Below are 20574 nucleotides of genomic sequence, written 5' to 3'. Positions count from 1 at the left end.
GACTTGTAATGAAAGTAACCTAAACGTGCATTGACAAGAGAAGGGTTTAACCAATTTATACAATGAAAAAAATATACAGCATGAAAAAAAATGAGGTAGACCTAGAGGTTCTGATTTGAAGGACTTCAAGATACATTAAGTACAAAAATGTGTAGAACTGAAGTTTATATTTAAAATATGGATACGAATTTCTGGGATGATATAGAAAAAAATGTTCCAAATGGGGGGTGGAGCTGGGAGTCTGAAGACTCTGACTTTTCACTTTATATCTTTCTCCATTGTTTGGATTTTTATCATAGACATGTATTGACTTCATTGAAGTAATAATATATTTTTAAAAATTTAGTTTAAAGGGAATAGCTCAAACTAAAACGAAGCTTCACTTTAGAGATACTGTGAGGGCTCAGGTCACAGACAATCTTAAAAACGCGTATTTTTTCCTTTAGGATAACTTCTCCATCCTTCAGTAACACATCTCCCAGAATAGAACCGGTGACTCAGTCTGTCTCCGTGGGGGATGGGAGGGTATACTGTGTTAGAGCAAAACATCAGTGTAATATATTAGACTGAACCCATCAATTTAGGATCAAGTGCTCTAACAAGCCTGCTTAATTGTCAGAAAGCACGCTATTTTTGGCTAGAGAGTTTTAGATGCCTTTTTCAGGACCACCTTTCTTTTCTCTTTTTTTTTTTGGCTGCTACGTGCGGCTTGTGGAATCTCAGTCCCCTGACCAGGGATTGAACCTGGGCCACGGCAATGAAAGCCTGGAATCCTAACCACTAGGCCACCAGGGAACTCCCAGGACCACCTTTTTAAAAATACTATTTCTTCTTTTTTTTTTTAACATCTTTATTGGAGTATAATTGCTGTACAATGGTGTGTTAGTTTCTGCTTTATAACAAAGTGAATCAGCTACACATACACCTACATCCCCATATCTCCTCGCTCTTGTGTTCTCCCTCCCACCCTCCCTATCCCACCCCTCTAGGTGGTCACAAAGCACCGAGCTGATCTCCCTGTGTTATGCGGCTGCTTCCCATTAGCTAACTATTTTACATTTGGTAGTGTATATATGTCCATGCCACTCTCTCACTTCGTCCCAGCTTATCCTCCCCCCTCCCCATGTCCTCAAGTCCATTCACTACGTCTGCATTCCTGTCCTGCCCTTAAGTTCTTCAGAACCTTTTTTTTTTTTTTAGATTCCATATATATATGTGTTAGCATACGGTATTTGTTTTTCTCTTTCTGACTTACTTTAATCTGTATGACAGACTCTAGGTCCATCCACCTCACTACAAATAACTCAATTTCGTTTCTTTTCATGGCTGAGTAATACTCCATTGTATATATGTGCCACATCTTCTTTATCCATTCATCTGTCGATGGACACTTAGGTTGCTTCCATGTCCTGGCTATTGTAAATAGAGCTGCAGTGAACATTGTGGTACATGACTCTTTTAAAAATACTATTTCTTCTTAGAGTCTCAGGTAACAGCCTGAGTGGGTGAGCAAGGGCTCAGTGAGGGTCAGGCTGTCACTCATTCTGACTGACGTCTTCGTGGACTTACTATCTCCCCACCCTTCCCTGGCCCCTTCCTGGCTGACTTTTCCCCATAGCACTTACTGCCATCTGACACACTGGCTACTTTAGTCCCTTATCTTCCTCATTGCCCATCTCTCCCCACTAGAATGTGAGCTCCACGAAAGGAAGGGACAGGGCATTTTTTGGTCACTGCTGTATCTTCAGCATCTAAAACTGTATCCAGCCCATAGTTTGTATTCAACAAATATCTATCAAACCAATGACTGAATTAATGTCTATATTTCAAAAATCTTCTTGGCATTATTGTTGAGAAACACAAGCTGACTACTGTCAAGATATTTAATTAACTTCCTGTGTTTCTGGTTGGCAGTTACAAAAAAATCAGAACACAAACACTGCCTTGGTGCATAGCTTCATGGGAGTTTATAAGTATATTCACTACTGTATAGTTATTTAGACCTCTCATCTATCACTTCTGCCCATATTTTCAGTTCAACACAGCACTCATCTCCTTTGGGAAGAGGGGAACCTGGCATCTATGATGTTTGTTTAACTGTGGAACTGAGTTGTAATGTTATCCTAAATCAAAAGGGAAAATGATCTTAATGCAATTATGAGGTCTGCGTATTTAAAAGTAAACATTTAAAAGCACAAGAGTCTTCTGGTGACCATTTCTGCTGATCATTCCCCCCACGCCCATCCATCCATCCACTACAGAGGACCTTCCCCTTGGCAGCGTTCGTGGATCTGTCCTAATACATGCAGTTTGTCCCTCCCCAACCAAGCATAAACCCGACAACTGCTTAGATGGATTTTTCCTTTCACCAAGTTGACCTACTGTTCAATGGAACTGCCCACATGGACAAATGGGATAACAGATGTGCTTGGAGAAGTATGGAATGTGATACAAGCACAAAGAGCTGACATTAACACTGATATAAAATATTTTGTCAACGAAAAGTTTAGACACACTCGTTTTTAAAATGCAACCAAGTTATAGCTTTCGATTATGTTTATTTTACTTAGAAAATTTAAAACTATATTTTGGGGGACCACAAAACCTGAATGGTAGAAAACTAATTTTCACCATTAACCCTGATGAGCTTCCAAGAAGTTTACACAGACTACTACTATGCTATGCCCCGGAATGACTTTGTCCTTAACTCCCCCAGGCCCACCCATACCACAGAGGCACAAAGTCCATGAAATGCATTGTTTTCGTTACTGAATTCTTACTGACAAAAATCAATGTATAGTTGAATGGTCTCTTTTGACTTAATATATAATATTAAAGAGGTGGACGCTACATTCTTGACCTAACTCCACCTCTCCCATTTGGATTCCCTCTCTCAGCTTTGGCGCTAGATGCCGAATAGTAACAAAAGGCACGATGGGTCAGTATTTCAGCTACGAGGTAAAAGTGAGTGAGGATTCACAGGATGGAAAGCTAATTGTTCAGTAATAGATTAAAGCCAGCTGTCTTGGCTACCGACGAGCGGTTGAATGAAGGGTTTCCTACATTTTAGGACCTGCGGTTCTGGACATTCTCCAGCTTAATGTTTAAGAGACACAGAAAAGGAAAAAAAGAGAGAGAGAGAATGCCTGTGGTCTCTTGCCAGTTTCAAAGCATGGTTCTGGGTACAGAGCCATAAGTAGGAACAGCAGATAGAAACTGCTTTGCTCGGAGAAGCCAGAGTCCGGTAAGAAGGTATATATACCTTTTTGTTGATCTTCTAGGAATCTAAATTTCGAGGTGCATTTCCACTGAATAACTTGTTCGTGATAAAGGACTAACCATGAACATATATTCTTTTTTAAAAACTGAAGTACAGTTGATTTACAATGTGATTTCAGTGTCAGGCGTACAAGAAAATATATTCATTTTAATTCGAAAATGACTGAGTTAGGTGTCACCATTGTACTCATAAACCCTCAAATGGCTCCCTATTTCCGAACTCCACAAACTGGTTTTGAGAGTTTTGTACAATCCAGCCCCCAGCCTCCCACCACCTCATGTCCCACTGCCCCTCATTTGCTTCCACTGAAGTGTGTTGGGCTGGTCTGACCCTTTTCCCATGTGCACCGCTAACCCTGTGCCTTCTATCCTCTTGAATTGTTTCCTTAACCTGCAAAGACACCTCCTCCTCCCTCTACCGTCTCAATTTTAACCACTCTGGAGACAAGAGCTTAAGTCCCATGTCCTCAAAAAGCCTTCTGGGGACTTGCTTGGCAGTGGAGTGGTTAAGACTCCACGCTTCCACTGCAGGGGACGCGGGTTCAATCCCTGGTCAGGGAACTAAGATCCCGCATGTCTCAGGCGCGGCCCAAAAGAAAAAAAAAAAAAGCCTTCCCTGAACCCTACATCAGCACTCATTGATTTCTCTCTCTCTGGAAGCTTTCATAAGCACTCCTGTTCTGAGCAGCCCAATTTCCTAGCTTAACCCATCCACCCACATGTCACGTATTTTAATCTTACCTTCCTGGCTAGACCGTGTAAGAGCCCTGAGAGCAAACATCATGATCTGCTGGTTCTGAGAAGCAAAGTGCTGGGGCAATTAAGTCCAGTTCTCACTAACACCAGCTGGCAAGTGGAGGATGAAAGACCCCTCCCTCAGAATTGCTCACAATCCCAAGACAGCAGGTCAGGGCTGACCAGCACAGGGACTAACGGTTCACGTGCCCAGCCCAGCCTTCGATGGCATAAGGTGCCTTGTAGAATTTCTGCACAATGGAATGGGAAAAGGAAAAAGATAGAAACCCAGGAAAATCTGCAGAGAAAGAAAATCCTTTTTTGCCACGTCCCACCCAAATCAAGGCTGAGATATTTCCTGTTTTGAAGTCAGAGCTGTCAGAAGTTTCCCATCAGAACACACCACAGGCTGACGTACAACATATGCTTTTGTCTTAGCAGCGCTAATCTTTTAGATAGAAAAATGTTGGTGACAGTAAATTCACAATGGAACCCTCTACTCCAAAAATGCCTACTGAGAGGAAATACTTCCTTAGGACTGAGAAAGACAGTCATGCTAGCACACGTCCAAACCTAACATGCTAGGGCAAGTCAATGAGAAAAGCAGGAGAGGACACACACACACAAGTGTTAAAGGGTGAAGGTTTTAATAGTACCCATCACAACTACAGGAAAGCAAGAGTTCTTTTTTTTAGGAATACAGTCGTCCTTCATTATGTGCGGGGAATCGGTTCCAGGAATCGCCTCAGCTACCAAAATCCGTGGATGCTCAAGTCCCTTATATAAAATGGCGGAGTACCGTCGGCCCTCTGAACCCGAACCAACAGAGGTTGGAAGGTCTTTGAATCTGCGAATTTGGAGCCCGAGAATACCAAGGGCCGACTGTACACCCAGTCAGGACTTAGCCACATATTACGCCTTAGAGCTTAATCCAGAAAGTGGGGTGGATGGTGGTCTAATGAAGCCGGCATGCTTTAATTCAACACACACTTATGTAAACACCTGCTGTGTGTCCAAGGAAGTGTGTGCATATGTGTGTGTGTGTGTGTGTGTGTGTGCCCATGAAAGAATGAGAGAGACAGAGGGTGGAGGAGGGGGAATTTGTGGTTGGCATGCACCCAATCCCCTGTAAACTAATCCTGAGGACAGAAATGGAACGCAGACCTATACACAGATGTCTCATTACCCAAGGAATCAGGAGTCTTTCGATATGCTTCCGACTTCAGCCTCCTCCCACCTTGCTGCCATGCGGATGCGCTGTGTGTAACTGGAGAGGGAGATATGGGATGAGGCGCCTTGTCATAAACTCAATAGGGAATAAATGTCAACTGCTCCTTGGTAGAGTCTACTTCACAGGGAAAGTGGGACCAAGACAGTAGGTCTAGCTCGGCCCTTCCGAATCTAGGCAATTAACCCAGGCTGGCCTTCCAGACTCAGGGAATCTAAGCCTCTCCATCAAGGTCAAGTCTGTTACCTCCATCACTGCAGGTCCTGGAGTCGGAGGCCAGGCTGTCCGTGGAGCCCGTGGTGAAGCTGACGTGGACGCCCCTGAAGGATGGGCTGAGGCTCTCAGCAGAGCCCTGGTTCACCTTCTCCAAATCAGAGCTGCTCTTGTTCATTTTTAAAAGGTGCCTGGAAAATGTAGAAACAAATGATAAAAGTAATTAATTTGGTTTCTATTCAAAAACCAGCTGATGGATTATGAACCTACTATGCTCCTGAAGCCTGATCAGTGCCAGTAAGTTTTAAAAAAACAATTTGGGGAAGAGAGAACAGGGACTCTTCTGAAACCTTACGCACGTGAATGGCAGGAGATTTCTCAAGCATGGTTAAGGAGAAGTGAGTCTATTAAATTTAGAAAAGCACCAAAATCATGATTTGGGAGGAACTGCCTTCATATTCTGGCCCCGTCTGCCAAAACATTTACGTCATCTACTACATTCTATGCAACATCTCTACAAAGAAAAACTGAACATTATCATACAAGCCAATGTATAGAGATACACAGAGATTGGGTAGGTTTTGCAAGATCACAGGACAAGGGAATTGCAAATTCAGACCAAAAACAAGAGATTTCTTTTGTGCCTGATACCCTCTTGACATAGCTTCAAAGGGTCTAGCTTATTCCTTGGACTTAAGGTCAATTTTAACCAGACATCTAGTGCAATGTTTAGATGGAACCATGTTAACATAACCCTTATTCCAGAACTATGGAATGAATCTGCCCTTAGGCTTTCTATGAAATCTTTGATTGCATCTCTAAGATAGCACGACCGATACATCAGGGACAGGAATACCAAGTTCAAGAGGAAAGAACTCGCCTTGGAGAAAAGAGTTCCATTATTAAGTGGAAGGTTTAGCTTATTGATTTCTCTTTCCCTCTTTCCAAGGACTACATGAATATTCACTCTGACCTGACATTTTCCCCACGCAGCCGGACAGACCACAATCAATCCAGCCCTTTCCCTGTTGGTGGTAACCCAGATTTGTCTGAACTGATATTTCCTGATTACATGCCTGCTCCCACTACGGCAGATCTGTATCTCAGTATCTGCTGTAGGAAATACACAATACAGTATTGATTTGGCATCAGAACTGCCTCATTTAACGCACATGACCTTACAGCCAAGAATGTATCGATCATTCTCTGTGTTCAATATTGCGCAGCCCTGTACTGGTCCTCACAGGCACTGGAATCCCTTGTTCATTAACAGAAAAGTTTAGAGAAAGTTCGCTCCCATGAAATGTGCTCCCTAGAAACATGTCTGTCTCCCCACCTTAGAACCAGATTAACCCTTAGAACCAGATTAACCCTTAGAACCAGATTAAAAGACGTTTTTAAGCTGTTACACCTAAGTGTGACAGTGATGGCAATGTTACAACTAATAGTATTCTTTATATTTCAATGTCACTGTAGGGACCGTGGGGATGTCAAATCTTTTGGAAGTGCTACGGCAGTATATTATCTTTATTTTACCCTCTGGCAAAATATAATCATAGAAAGTTTCATGAAATATTTTTATCCTCATCAAATCCATCAATAATGGCTTTTGCAGATGAAGCCAAGATATGAAGCTGTGAATAACGACAAGTCCTCAGTCTAGGAAAAAAGCCAGATCTATGGCAATCCAACTACGCTGCCCTCTTCAAAGTGGCCCCTGGAGTCTCTTGGTTTTCAGGCTCAGAAAGCTGCCAAGGGAGAAATTCCAGCACCATAGCTGCTGAGCTGGTGCAGAAAAACACTAGATGAAATGTATATAAATAGATGAAACTAAGAAATACATAAATGTGTGTATGTATGAGTATATACAGATACACATACGCACACATACACGTAATTATTTAGTGTAACAGTGAAGCATTAAAAGAAAGAAAAATGCGCAGTGCCAGATGCAAAGGGAACAATGATTTTCAAATGACTAGTAGTGAATGAATGGCCAGGTCAATTTCATGAGCCAAGGCAGTTTACCAACTAGCAGTTTACTTTAATAAGAACAGACGAGAAAAAAATATGAAAATATAGAGTGAGGATTTGTGAAATTTTGTTTTGTGGAATTTTTGTTTCGTGTGTGTATGTGTGTTGGATCACAATATTAAATATATTTCTTTAAAATATATTTTAAAAACCTGGTTCAAAAAAGGTTAAATAGGGATAGACAAACTTTTCCTTAAAGGCCAGATGGTAAATATTTTAGGCTCACAGATCATATAGTCTCTGTTGCAAGTATCAACTCCGCTGTTGTAGCAGGAAAGCAGCCATTATATGTCAACAAATGGGTACGTTTTCTAGTAATACTTTATTCACAGACATAGATGGCTGGCCTGTGGGTGGTGGATTACTGACTCCTGATCTATTGATAGAACAGCCTTATTCAACAGAAGTATAATGCAAGTCATATATCTATACATGTATATATATATAAAATTTAAAAAATTTTAGTAGCCAAATTATAGATGAAATTAATTTTAATAATGTATTTTATTTCACAAAATGCATAAAAATATTGTCATTTCAACATGCAATGAATATAACATTATTAATGAGATATTTTATTTATTTTTTTCATTCTAAGTCTTCAAAATCTGGTATGTATTTTATATTTACAGCACATTTCAATTTAGGCTCACCACATTTTAACTAGTGGCTATTGCACTGTACAGTGCAGATCTAGAGAAACTCATGCATGGACAAGACTGTTCACAGTGTTACTAACAGCAAAAACAAAATCATAAACAGTCCAATGTCCATCAATAGAGGAGGAGCGGATACACTGTGGTATAGTCTTGTAATGGAATACCACATAGCATTCAAAAGTAAATAAACTTGATTTTAAGGTACCAGTATGAAAATTATTCTTAAAATGTTGAATATTAAAAGTAGATTGCAAAAGCCTCATGTAAAGTGTGATACCATTTATATACAATTTAAAAACACATAATGATGCTCTGTATTCTTTATATATTACATATATGTGGTAAAATGGAAATAACTTCATCAACTTCAAGATAGTGATGACTCTGGGTAGCAAGGGGAAATTGAAATGGAAATTGGATGGACAGGGATCTTCCACTGTACCTGCAATATTTTATTTAAAAAAAAATCCAAAACAGGTAACAAAATGTTAATATTTGAAAAATCTTAGGGGGACACATGAAAGTGAGTTAAATTATTCTTTGAACTTCATCGTATGCTTGAAATACTTGATAAGTTGAAAATGAACATAGAAATGTTCATTTCTAGAAAGAAGGAAAGAAAATCACTAGGGCCTGAATGAGTCCAGGATGGCCATTCCTGTTGACCTGTTGCTGAGCCTCTGAAAGGCAAGGAACACAGAGATGACCCAGTGAGATTTCCATCAGTCCCCATGGGACAGACAGGCTCTATGAGGATTGGTTCTGCCACAGAATAGCCTCATGGATGGAAAAAGTTATTTCTCAGTCCTAACAACTCGCCTGAGGCTGTGGGTGTTAATTTTTCTGCATCCAGTCACTATGAGAAGTCATAGCTGTGAAGCCCACCAAGTGAATGCAGACAAAACCAGATTATTCCTGTGGTTGCAGGATAAATTCTCCGTGTGTGCGTGTGTGTGCGTGTGTGTGTGTGTGTGTGTAGGGAAGTGGGAAGCCTCCAAATGCAGACTTTGGTCAATCTTAGTACAAGCCACAAGTGGAATTTTCATGTTTCCATGGCTTCTGGGGATATTACTACTGTTTCTCTACCAAAAAAGCTCAGGAAGCCCAGGTTCCCGCTCAGTAACAAAAACCCAATAGGCAGTTGGGATGCTTAGATGTAAATAAGGAGGAAAGGGGTGTCCCCTTCTCTTAAATCTGTCATATGAACTGCATCAAATATCTTCCACCTTGGAAACCTGTATGATCTGCTGTCTTAGAGAATTGTCACTTTAATTATTGAATGAACAAAAACACACCAGATTTGAAAATGAAAGGGGAAGCTGGCCATCAAAGCAGACTGACAATCACATTGTTTTTGTATCTCCAGTCTGCGTGTGCAGTAGATTTCTTAAGAATCCCTGCAAAAGGCTTAACATTCCGAAGGTGACTTTTCTGAGCCCTAATGGATTGTTCTGTCAGATGCAAGGCCAAGGTCTATCCGAATGTACTCAGCAACGCATAACAAGACTATACTTATTCTTTTTTACAGGCACTTTTCCCTCATTAATGATAGTTTGATTTGCCTTTCATAAAACCAGTGCAAACCATCTATAAGATGAACTGATGTCATGTGATTTAAGGAAGTGGCTTCATGGGCCCAAAACCACATCTAGTCTTTCCTCTCTGGGTGGCAAATAACTCTTATCAGCTGCAGCGAGAGAGCCCGGCCCGCACAGATGTCTTTGCTCCGCGCTGTGATAAATGACTTGCTCTTGCTCAGACTTCCTTCCCTGCCTCCCCACGTTGATTAGACACAGTCACAGGAGAGCAGCGTGAAATACACAGCCAGTGGCACAGCGTCCTTAGAGACCTGAGCCCTGCAGCTGCTGCCCGGTGTTTGCAGAATGGCTTTTCCCCCCATTGTCCTTGGAGAAAGAAGCCTTGCCAGAGTTTTCTCCATACTGTATTAGTAGAAAGCTGCAAAAAATAATAATAATCCAGCCGGAAGAGCCATCTGCCAGACTTCCTCATCTGTAGGAAAAAAGCCGAGTCTAAAAATACCCCCTGAGTTTTCAGAATGTCCAAAATTTTTAACGGATACTGGACCCCAGTGTGGGTCAGAGATTGTATCTCGAACTTCACATGGCTGCTAGAATCCTCATACGGCAGCACAACTTAAAGTGTGACAGAGGCACATTTTCATTCTCACGGCCGACTTTGGTTTAGTTCACATCCATTTGGTTGAAAACTTTTTGCTTCTGGAGCAGAAGATATGAAAAGTCACACAATGCCCGCACGCAGTTTTAGACTAGCTCTCCAGACCCTGGTACACAATCACACCACCCAGTCAGTCTTTGGATTGGGCAAGTTCACTGCTAAGTTTAGCCTTTTGGAGAAGCCCTTGCGGGTAGCTCTGAAAGCACAAACACGTTAGAAAACTCTATATACCTTGTTTACATTACCAAGAAGTGAAAACAGACTGGTTTAGATGCGAATAAATCAAGTCATGCCTAAATCAAAGAATGAGAGCCTCTTACCATCCCGGACTCCAGCCTGCGGTGCTGTGATCATCCGCATGGCCCCCCAGAGCCTGGGGATGGGCCGTGCCAGTGACCGTGGGGTCCCGCGGAGCAGCCCTGAGGATGAAGGGTCAGCTTCAGAGGCGGCTGAGAGTGCCCTGTCAGACCGCTGTGAATTCACCAGCTCAGAGCTCTCCGTTTCCCCTCAGTTCCTCTCTGACTTTTCTATAAAATGCACTTCCTGCAAAAGCACAGGAAAATAGGGACGGCTTTGCCTCTGTGACCTGCAGCTTTCAATCTCCAATTGTCCTGTTGGGCTGCATCATTAGAAGCAATTCAAATACCCTCTCAAATACACTCAGTTTCACCCCATTCATTCTCTACTATTTGGCCACATCCTAAAGTCAAAATCATTCAGTGATTTGAGCTAAAACACGAGGTTTGCTTGGTGAATAAGAGCACCCCGTTTTTATTTATCTTATGCCTGTAGGACCTGCAGTGCATCCCCCATCCTGTCTCTTCTGACTCTCAGATTTTCCAACGAATAAATATTGACTGCCTGCTGCGTGCCGGGCACTGTGTCAGGTCTTGTGCGTACAATAGTGAGTAGAGGTGACACTGTCCCTGCTTCAACAACCCTTCCCTGGTGGCACAGTGGTTAAGAATCCGCCTGCCAATGCAGGGGACACGGGTTCGAGCCCTGGTCCGGGAAGATCCCACATGCCACGGAGCAACTAAGCCCATGCGCCACAACTACTGAGCCCGCACGCCTAGAGACCATGCTCCGCAACAAGAGAAGCCACCACAACGAGAAGCCCACGTACCACAACGAAGAGTAGCCCCTGCTCGCTACAACCAGAGAAAAGCCCGCGGGCAGCAACGAACACCCAATGCGGCCCAAAATAAATAAATAAATTTAAAAACATATTTATCTACAACCTGGTAGATAAATATTGATCAATCTCCTTTCAAAAAGTATATACAGGGTTCAAGCCACATCTTCCAAAAAGATCTGCAGCCTTGGGGCAGATCATCCTGACTCAAAATCTTTCCAAAATTCTACTCTCATAATGATGACCAACCCTGAAGAGCCCTACACGGAGCTCTTGTAAGTATTCTTGACCTTGGCAGCCATACTAGATCAGCTCTGGTCCTCTATGGTGACAGAAACACACACCCTGGATTTTCTTTGACACTCCCTATTTCAAATATTTCCCCACACGGTCTGTACATTAGAATATATGCCTAGTTTTTAGTTTGGAAAAAAATTATCACCATTTTGGTTAATCAATACCTATTACTTATGCTCATATATACTTTGCTCTAATGGGGCTAGTCTCCCACTGTCCGCAAAGCACCCTGCATTCCTGTCCTTTCCCCACCTTGGCACAGAGGAAAACATTCTCTCTCCCCTTCAAACCTTTTCCATCCCCAAGACCTAGCAGCAGGATCACTCACCTAAAAACCCTTCCTAAACCATCTCAATCTTCTCTGACTGGTCTGTCCCCTCTGGAACTCACACCAAACAGTCTGATTCACATCACTAAGCATTTGGTTATAATCCTGGTTAGATTACTCTGTTTCATGTGAAATAGGCTTGTTGCCACCACAATTATAAACTGTTTGAGGAGCTGTGTCATAGTCAGGACATGCTGGAACACAGAGTAATTATTAAATACTTCTTGATTAAGTTTATCTGCCTCTGTTTCAATAACTGGGAGGCATCTAGGAGGATAAATGTTTCCTTTAAGAAAAGAATTACACTTGCCCAGCAAAACTTGCAAAAGGGGCAAAACTTGCAAGAGGCAGGGACACTGAGTAAACAACAGCCCTCAGCAAAGCTGGACCTTTCTCATATCTACAAAATATAACAGTCCCAAAATATCCTGAATTTACACAATCTTGCAGTTAAAAAAATTTTTTTTTCAAGAGATGGGATGAGAAAGGCAGATAGCTGCGCCAGAAAGGTTCTTATTGTTTTTATCTTTAGTGCTCTTTGATGAAGATGCTATGGGAGTTATTTTGCAAGTGTCTAAGTGCCAAATGAAGGAACTAAAGGATCCAGTCTGCTCTGGGGCAGGTTTCCCCGCTGATTTATTAGCATGTATAAAGATAGGAAATCAGTTTCATTTTGGGTCAGATGATCTTTACGGTCCCCACGGTGCAGACTTGTTAATTTGCATTTGCAGTTAATGCACTGGTGACTGCTGGGGCTCTTCAAGCTGAAAAAGCCTTTGGTTCAACCCAAAAATGAATGTGCTTTGCATTCAGTGGAAACCATTTAAAAATAGAAATAAAGCCTTTTTTTTTTTTTTTTTCTTGCGGTACGCGGGCCTCTCACTGTTGTGGTCTCTCCCGTTGCGGAGCACAGGCTCCGGACGCGCAGGCTCAGCGGCCATGGCTTATGGGCCCAGCCGCTCCGCGGTATGTGGGATCTTCCCGGACCGGGGTACGAACCCGTGTCCCACTGCATCGGCAGGCGGACTCTCAACCACTGCGCCACCAGGGAAGCCCAAGCCACGCTTATTTTTAAAGATAGTGGTAAGCGTGCCTGTGCACGCACGCACGCACGCACGCCTGCACCTACACACACATCTTTAGGTTACTAGTTAGCTAGTATAAAAATGGATAAAAATGCTTAAATTGGTCAAATGGAAATTTGGAGCCATTTGCCCTGACTATACACAGATATACTTTGGCGTTGAGAGACACAAATGGTTTTAAAAGATGACCTTTCCTGTCTTGGAAAATCAGTCTCTTATTTGTGGCCGCAAGTCTGCGTGGCTGTGTCCTTCCCCAAGGAGGTTCTGGTGCAGGAGTGAGAAGGGCAGATGTTTGCAACCACCAAGCGTGGGGAGGTTTCAGCTAAGGCTGAGGATGGGGATACCAGCTGTTGAGAGCAAGTAAGAGAGTACGGAAGAACACAGCGGCTGGACTCCATCACCTGGTCCGCTACGCTTACACCTCCAATCCCGTCACCTGAGAACAATAAGTCTTCAACTCCTGGCCTGTTAAGCCAAGGTGGAAGCTCTTACATCTGTTCACACAGGGGCAGATGGGAAAGAAGACGATGAATAACCACTGGAAGTAAAGACTGAACAACTGCAATCCACAGAGGGGCCCCTCCCACCAGCTGCCCTGCCCACAGGCCAGCATAGCGTGGAAGGACCCTCTGGAGCCTTTGGGAACAACAGCAATGTAAGCATTTGAATAGCTTCCCAGACAGATTTCAGAGTCACCCAGGAAGGCCACTGATGTAGTTAAGAGCATGAACACTGGGGCTCCGCTGCCTGGGTTTGGGGTCCTTGCTCCACTGCTTACTGGCTGGGTGTCTTGGAAAAGACGCTTAATCTCTCTGTGCTATAGCTTCCCATCCATAAAATGGAGATAACAATACTACTTACCTCATTGTGGGGAAGGAGAGTGGTTAGGAAGATTCAATGAGTTAATATTTAAAAAGCGCTAAAAGCAGCACCAGGTACATAGAAGGTACTGGTTATACAGAAAGATGGGTGGATGGATGGATAGATGGGGAGAGAGACAGAGAGAAGACTTCAGCAGTCTCCAGCAAACCCAGTAATTCTTTCTGCTACCTGGATAGAAGCAGAAAATGGATGGGCTAGAGATTTCACTCTCTTGGTACTTTGAAGAGACCCAAAAAAGAAAGTTCATCAGGGTGATTCTTTGAGGACATGCATTATTCTAAAATAACTAGGAAGAGTTGACTTGTCTGTCATCCAGACCTCAGTTTGAATCTACACATTCAAGAGCTTGATAAACGGTAGTGTAGCTCCAGGTTCAGGGGCTGACGTAGTCTTCAGATGACCAGGTAGCTTAGCTCCATTACACAAAAATTTAAAAACAGAAGAACCTCTTTTATTATATTAGCCTGCCTCCCCGCTGTAAAAAAAGAACCTCCCATGATTCCTTCCCCCTTCACACCACCTCCCCACCCTCTAGCACACAGAAGACTTCCAGTGATGGACTGAACTAAAACTGTACTGAGTTGTTGCTCACCAACCTGGGAATCGCCGCTGTTCTAGTCCTGACCTATTCCTGTTGGAATCAATCCACCACAATGATCTCTGCCTGGCCAGAATCTTTTTGTATCTAGACTACTGATTTCGGCAACCCTGCTTTCAGAATGATCTTTCCCTCCTTCTCTTGACTCAGCAAATGCTTCAAGTCCACTTCGTTGGCCCAGCTTCTGAGCCCAGCTATTGGGCTTAAGAAATCTGTATGTATTTATGTTAGATTTCATTCCTACTCTCCTGACTCGGGAGATTCGGGCTATTTGTAACTGAGCTCCTAGGATGATCTACTTCTCTACTCTCCACTTCGGTCCAGCCTGTTGCCTAATAAGGATAAGGTTCCCCTCCTACTCCTGGGTCAGTTTGTCAGCACCCTCTTACCTGCTCCCCAACAGCTTCATCTCCTGTCCACACACTTAGCTGAACCCTCCCCACCCCAGGTAAGGGTTCTGGTCACCCAATTCCAACATGGGATGGTGTGCTCCCCACGCCATCAATTCTCAGACGCCAGCTGGGTGTTCTACCATTCAACTCAATTCTGACACTATCTACCCAGAGACAGCATCAGGTTCCACAAGGTTAAGGGCTCAGTCCCACAAGACCGCCCTCTGTTGCAGATGACCGGCTAGGGTTAGACAGGTTGGAGGTTCCAAACTGGCTGCAGAAGCTCACAGAGAAACATTTTACTTAAAATTAAAAGCACATGACTCAGGAAGAGCCAGATGGAAGAGATGCCTCGGGCAAGGTATAGGGAAAGGGCAGGGAGCTGCCACGCCCTCTCCCAGTGCCCCACAGGCCACCTGTGCCACTTGCTTCACCAACCTGGAAGCTCTCTGAAGCCTGTCCTTTTGGGTTTTTATGGAGGCTTCATTACATTACGTATGCATGACTGATTAAATAATTTAAATCATCGGCCACTGGAGACAGATTCAACCACCAGTCCCTCTCCCCTCCCTGGAGGTGGTAGTGGGGGGTAAGACTGAAATACCGACCCTAATTACATGATTGGTTCCCCTGGCAACCGGCTTCATCCTTAGGTGGGGTCCAAAAGTCAGCTCATTAACATAATAAAAGACACCTTTATGGCTTTCAGCACTTAGGAAATTCCAAGGGTTTTAGGAGCTCTGTGCCAGCAATGGGGAGGAAGACCAAATGTAGATTTCTTATTATAAATCAAAATATCAAACTAGGTAACTCCAAACATCCTCACTCTTCACTAGGCAGCCCAGTGCTTCTCTAGGAAAGCACAAAACCGTGCAGACTGGGACCACAATTAACGCATGCTTCCTGACCAGCTAGCTCTTGCGGCTCCCTGGCCATCCTTTCACTGGACCTCCCATTCTCCAAAGCAAGACTGCTGTTAAGTATTTCGTCGCACACACATTTTACTTTTCTGTTTCCGTAGAGGTGAATACCTGGGTTTGCTCCAACTCCCTGCTACTGTAAGCAATGTTGTAAAGATCTTCACTGGGGCTTCCCTGGTGGCGCAGCGGCTGAGAATCTGCCTGCCAATGCAGGGGACACGAGTTCGAGCCCTGGTCTGGGAAGATCCCACATGCCGCGGAGCAACTAGGCCCGTGAGCCACAACTACTGAGCCTGCGCGTCTGGAGCTTGTGCTCCACAACAAGAGAGGCCGCGACAGTGAGAGGCCCGTGCACTGCGATGAAGAGTGGCCCCCACTCACCGCAACTAGAGAAAGCCCTCGCACAGAAACGAAGACCCAACACAGCCAAAAATAAATAAATAAACAAAATTTTTTAAAAAAATTAGAAAATTAAAAAAAAAAAGATCTTCACTGTATATGCCCCTAATTGGTCTGTGTGTGTTACCCTAAGGCATGGCTCAGGAATGAAGACCATGGGGACACAGTGTGGTCTCATACTTAATTGTCCAGAGTAATTCGTTTTAGCTCCACTTACACCAAGTCCTCAATACTGGGTGATTGAATGACTATCAACACCAAGAAAGTCTCAGACTCTGTACTGTTGGAAGAGTCTTTCATTAGCTTTCCCTGCTTTCACAGGAAGCGCAGACCAGTATTTAAGGTAGGCCAAGAAGCTGGATCAAGGGGCTGGATTTAGGATTTACTGCACAGACAATTCCCTGTTTCAAGAGAACACAAATATAGAGAAGGCATTTTGAGAGATTTGAAGGCAGGTCACCAAGTAAACATAACAGATCAGTGAATATTCCTGTTCTGGTTTTCTTCTACTTTCTTACCTAGGAAGATGCGTTTTGTCCTCACGTTGAACATTTTTATTAAAAAGATGGCTTTGGGCTTCCTTGGTGGCGTAGTGGTTAAGAATCCGCCTGCTAACGCAGGGACACGGGTTCAAGCCCTGGTCTGGGAAGACCCCACATGCCACGGAGCAACTAAGCCCGTGCACCACAACTACTGAGCCTGTGCTCTAGAGCCCGTGAGCCACAGCTACTGAGCCCGCATGCCACAACTACTGAAGCCCACGCACCTAGAGCCCGTGCTCCGCAAGAAAAGAAGCCACCGCAATGAAGAGTAGCCCCCGCTCGCTGCAACTAGGGAGAAGCCCATGCACAGCAACGAAGACCGACGCAGCCAAAAAGAAATAAATAAAAGAAATAAATTTATTAAAAAAAAAAAAGATGGCCTAACTTGCCACCAGTCAAAAAGACTTGGAAAAATTATATGTAATATTAATTATGAAAACAATAATTTGTCTTCAATTTCCAAAATTTAAATTTATATTATAATATTTAATTTCCAATTACAAAAACTATTCCTCCAAAAGATTCTGACATACCTCCTAACCCTTACCCCTCAATCTGGGACACAGAAAGTCAGTGCTATAAGTCAAAGAGGGTGAGGCTAAGTGAAAATTCATTGTTTAATGAGATTTAAGGACCGAAAATGTAAATTTAAGGTCTATAAGGAGAAATAATACTTTAAATATTGGATACTAGACTTAACGGTAACTGTTTTTTACTAAAATAGACTTCCCAAAATGCCTGGAATATTCATAATCACTCATTAAACTTCACAGAATATTCACAGTCACTCATTAAGAGAAAACCAAACATTTTGGCACAATAGTCTGAAATTGAGGCTGTAATCAGAAAGGAAGACCATCTTCTGCAAACTCTTTGCTTTGGGCCATGTGGGCTGGACAGACCACACACCCCTCCCAGGTATGAACTTTTAAATTAGTATACGAAACAGTTATTGACCACCAATGATTTTGCATCACCGATGGTAAACTTTAGATTCTGAAGCTGGATTGGCAAGCAGCTGGCACACATGTCTGCACTCCCCCCTCGTATAACGTGCAGACAGTACTAATGGATGATGGCAAGCTCTCCTGCAGGGTGGGCACGTGGCCTCACTGTTTTCCATGAAGAGCTGCATACTGGTACTCCAACTGATTGCAGCTGGTGTGGAGGATGCAACCTAACTTGTGGTGCGAGAATATGCAGTCACAAAACCCTCCTTTTGATCTGCACACATTCGTAAGGATTATTTTAAGTGACCTCCTCACTATGACTGATTTTAACATTCCAAGGACTCTTCTTCCCTTTCTTCCTGATCTTCAAGGTCTTATTACTAATTCATGTGTCTATTTATCTCAACCATTCATGGTTTTATCCAAGGTGGCTGCATTTTCATTCATTTTGACTGTCTACAGAGCTCCTGAAGTCAGGAGCCATTCTGGAGGGTTTCTACAACTCAGGGACATACGGTGCACACACCGCCAATTATGGGCCTAAAACACAAGTTTTAAACTCTAGGGAAAATTTTTATAGCACGTGCATAAGTGGGCACGAAACGGCTAAAAACCAAACCGACAGGAAGTCAGGGGGATCATTTGATAGTGACAGATACTAAAATTAACTGGAGAGTAAAATATCTGAGTAAAAAGGGAAGGATTTTTTTAAAGTAGTCTTTAATCTGGAACTTCCCCTTTGCCCCCAATGGAGAACACTTGTTTATATAAGTCTGCCTGTTAAAAAACTACAGAGGATAAACTGTCCAGGGCATCAGACAAAAGTGGAAGCAGGGCATTTTACAGAGCTGTATGGGAACTGCACGAACACCCTTAATACCCAGCATTTTTAGGGATCTGCTCAAAAGCCAATAGAAAGAAATAATGAGCGATTTTAGCACAGAGGATGAAGACTCTCATCTTAAACTCTGAAAAGTATTAGCTGCAGAAATGGCTGCTGAGGAGTCTCTGTAGTTGGTCTATCTACCCTGATAGAGGGAAACGCAAGCCTTTTCATGATCGCCAAACAACAAATTTCTTGCACTACAAATAGAGAATAGAGGTGTGAGTTCCACACCTCAAAGGTAGGCTGGCTATTCTAGGAACAAAGTCCCTTTGATCACTTGATGGGCAGAGGGGGCTTGATCATATGGCCCATGCTTGTGTTTCCCAACCCACCTCGGAAAGCACGGAAAATCTATTCTCAGAGAAATTAAACCACACCCTAGAATTCCTTGCATTTCATGGGTGGGGAAAAATGTCCTTAGGTGATTACTGCCTGAAAGGAACATTCTTGTGGCAAGAGAGGGCTGGGCTCCACACACCTGCTCAGCTTTAAAAAAAAGAGCAAATGTACAATCGTTGGAGAGTAATTAATCCATGAAAGGATGCATTGTGCCCTCATGGTGTTTGCCCACCTTGAGGCATTAATAATTATTAACTTCAGTTTCTTTAACTCAAGGCGACAATGTTCTATTGAGCAAGGCTGGCCACAGAATTATAATGGGGTGTCCAGTAAAAAATAAGGCCAAGATCTGTAGTTCCCTCTGGCCTTTCTTCCCCCTAATTCAATAATCTTTTATTGAATACCTACTATGTCCCAAGGTATCCTATGGGAAAGTCAAAGGAAAATGTATAAAACGTGGTTCCTGTACTCCCAAGAGTTTACAAGCTTTCAGAGAGATATGAATATGAATCCAGTTTAGTTCAAGACACTGCATTAGCTGCCAAAACAGAGGCAAGAAAAGAGCACTGGGGCCACCCGAAACCTGGGCGTCAGAAAGATACTTTGATACAAGTATTTAATGATGCTACTTGTTCCTTTTCCAATATTTCTTCATGCGCAAAACATAAAGTTAGGTGCTTTGGGCCATGATGAAATAAACAGGGTATGGCCTCTGCCTACTACTGTCTATTGGATAAAAATTTCTTGAGCATCTACACGTGCCCGGCATCAAACAGGATATTTTGGGATGACAGATGGTTAAGCCTGCTTTTCACCTTCAAGGAGCATCTGGATTTTTTTTTTTTTTTAATAAATGGTTATGTATATGCTGTACTATGTGTGATCTTGTATCAGGTCAAAGGACCTTAAAGGAAGGACTATTTTTTCATTACTCCTGGACACCAAGCCGAGCTTACCTTGGCCTTACTGAATAGAACAAGGAATCTGGTGAGAGGCCAGATGCTATGGTAAACAGTCTCATCAAAAGCAATCAAAGCAGCAGTGAACCTTTCGTGGTCATTTTGCACATCTGCCGATTTCATTCATACCAACTCAACCCTCAGGGGCCTTAAGGGGCAGAACCCCAGTCACTGGCTTTTTAGCACCTTGCACAAAGTGTAACAGAAAGTAGGCAATTAGTAGATATCTGATGAATAAAATAAAGAATCTCTAATCCCTAACCTTCACCATGGATGCCTGCTCAAAAATGGAGAGAATATTGTAAATATTTCATATATATGAAAATCAGTGATTTTTTAAAAAATTACAGAATAGGAAGATAGGAATCAATTTGATTTCTCCCTGCTTCAGCATCACTAGATGTCCCATGTCAGGTTCTACCCACAAACTCATGGGAAGAGGCCAACTAGTAATTTCCCTCTGGCATGGAGCAGGGTATAAACTTGTATTGTTGATACACGTGCTTTGTTCTGTTTGC

The 20574-nt window shown here is 43.0% G+C and overlaps 1 protein-coding gene across 4 annotated transcripts in view; it reads right to left on the bottom strand.

Annotated features, from left to right (window-relative positions):
• Positions 1-20574, bottom strand: part of PRAG1 (PEAK1 related, kinase-activating pseudokinase 1) — a 49076-nt gene that overhangs the window by 15666 nt on the left and 12836 nt on the right. For 3 of the 4 annotated variants that reach the window (XM_067722045.1, XM_067722046.1, XM_067722048.1), the window contains 2 exons: positions 5489-5646; positions 5201-5281 (listed from right to left, as the gene is read on the bottom strand). In XM_067722045.1, coding sequence (XP_067578146.1) covers positions 5201-5281; positions 5489-5646 — 239 coding nt within the window. The remainder of the gene's footprint in view (positions 1-5200; positions 5282-5488; positions 5647-20574) is intronic. The other variant, XM_067722047.1, reaches the window with a different exon arrangement.

The sequence above is a fragment of the Pseudorca crassidens genome, chromosome 21 (assembly GCF_039906515.1).
Source record: "Pseudorca crassidens isolate mPseCra1 chromosome 21, mPseCra1.hap1, whole genome shotgun sequence".
NCBI classification, from domain to species: Eukaryota; Metazoa; Chordata; class Mammalia; order Artiodactyla; family Delphinidae; genus Pseudorca; species Pseudorca crassidens.
This window is presented reverse-complemented; position numbering and strand designations above follow the sequence as displayed.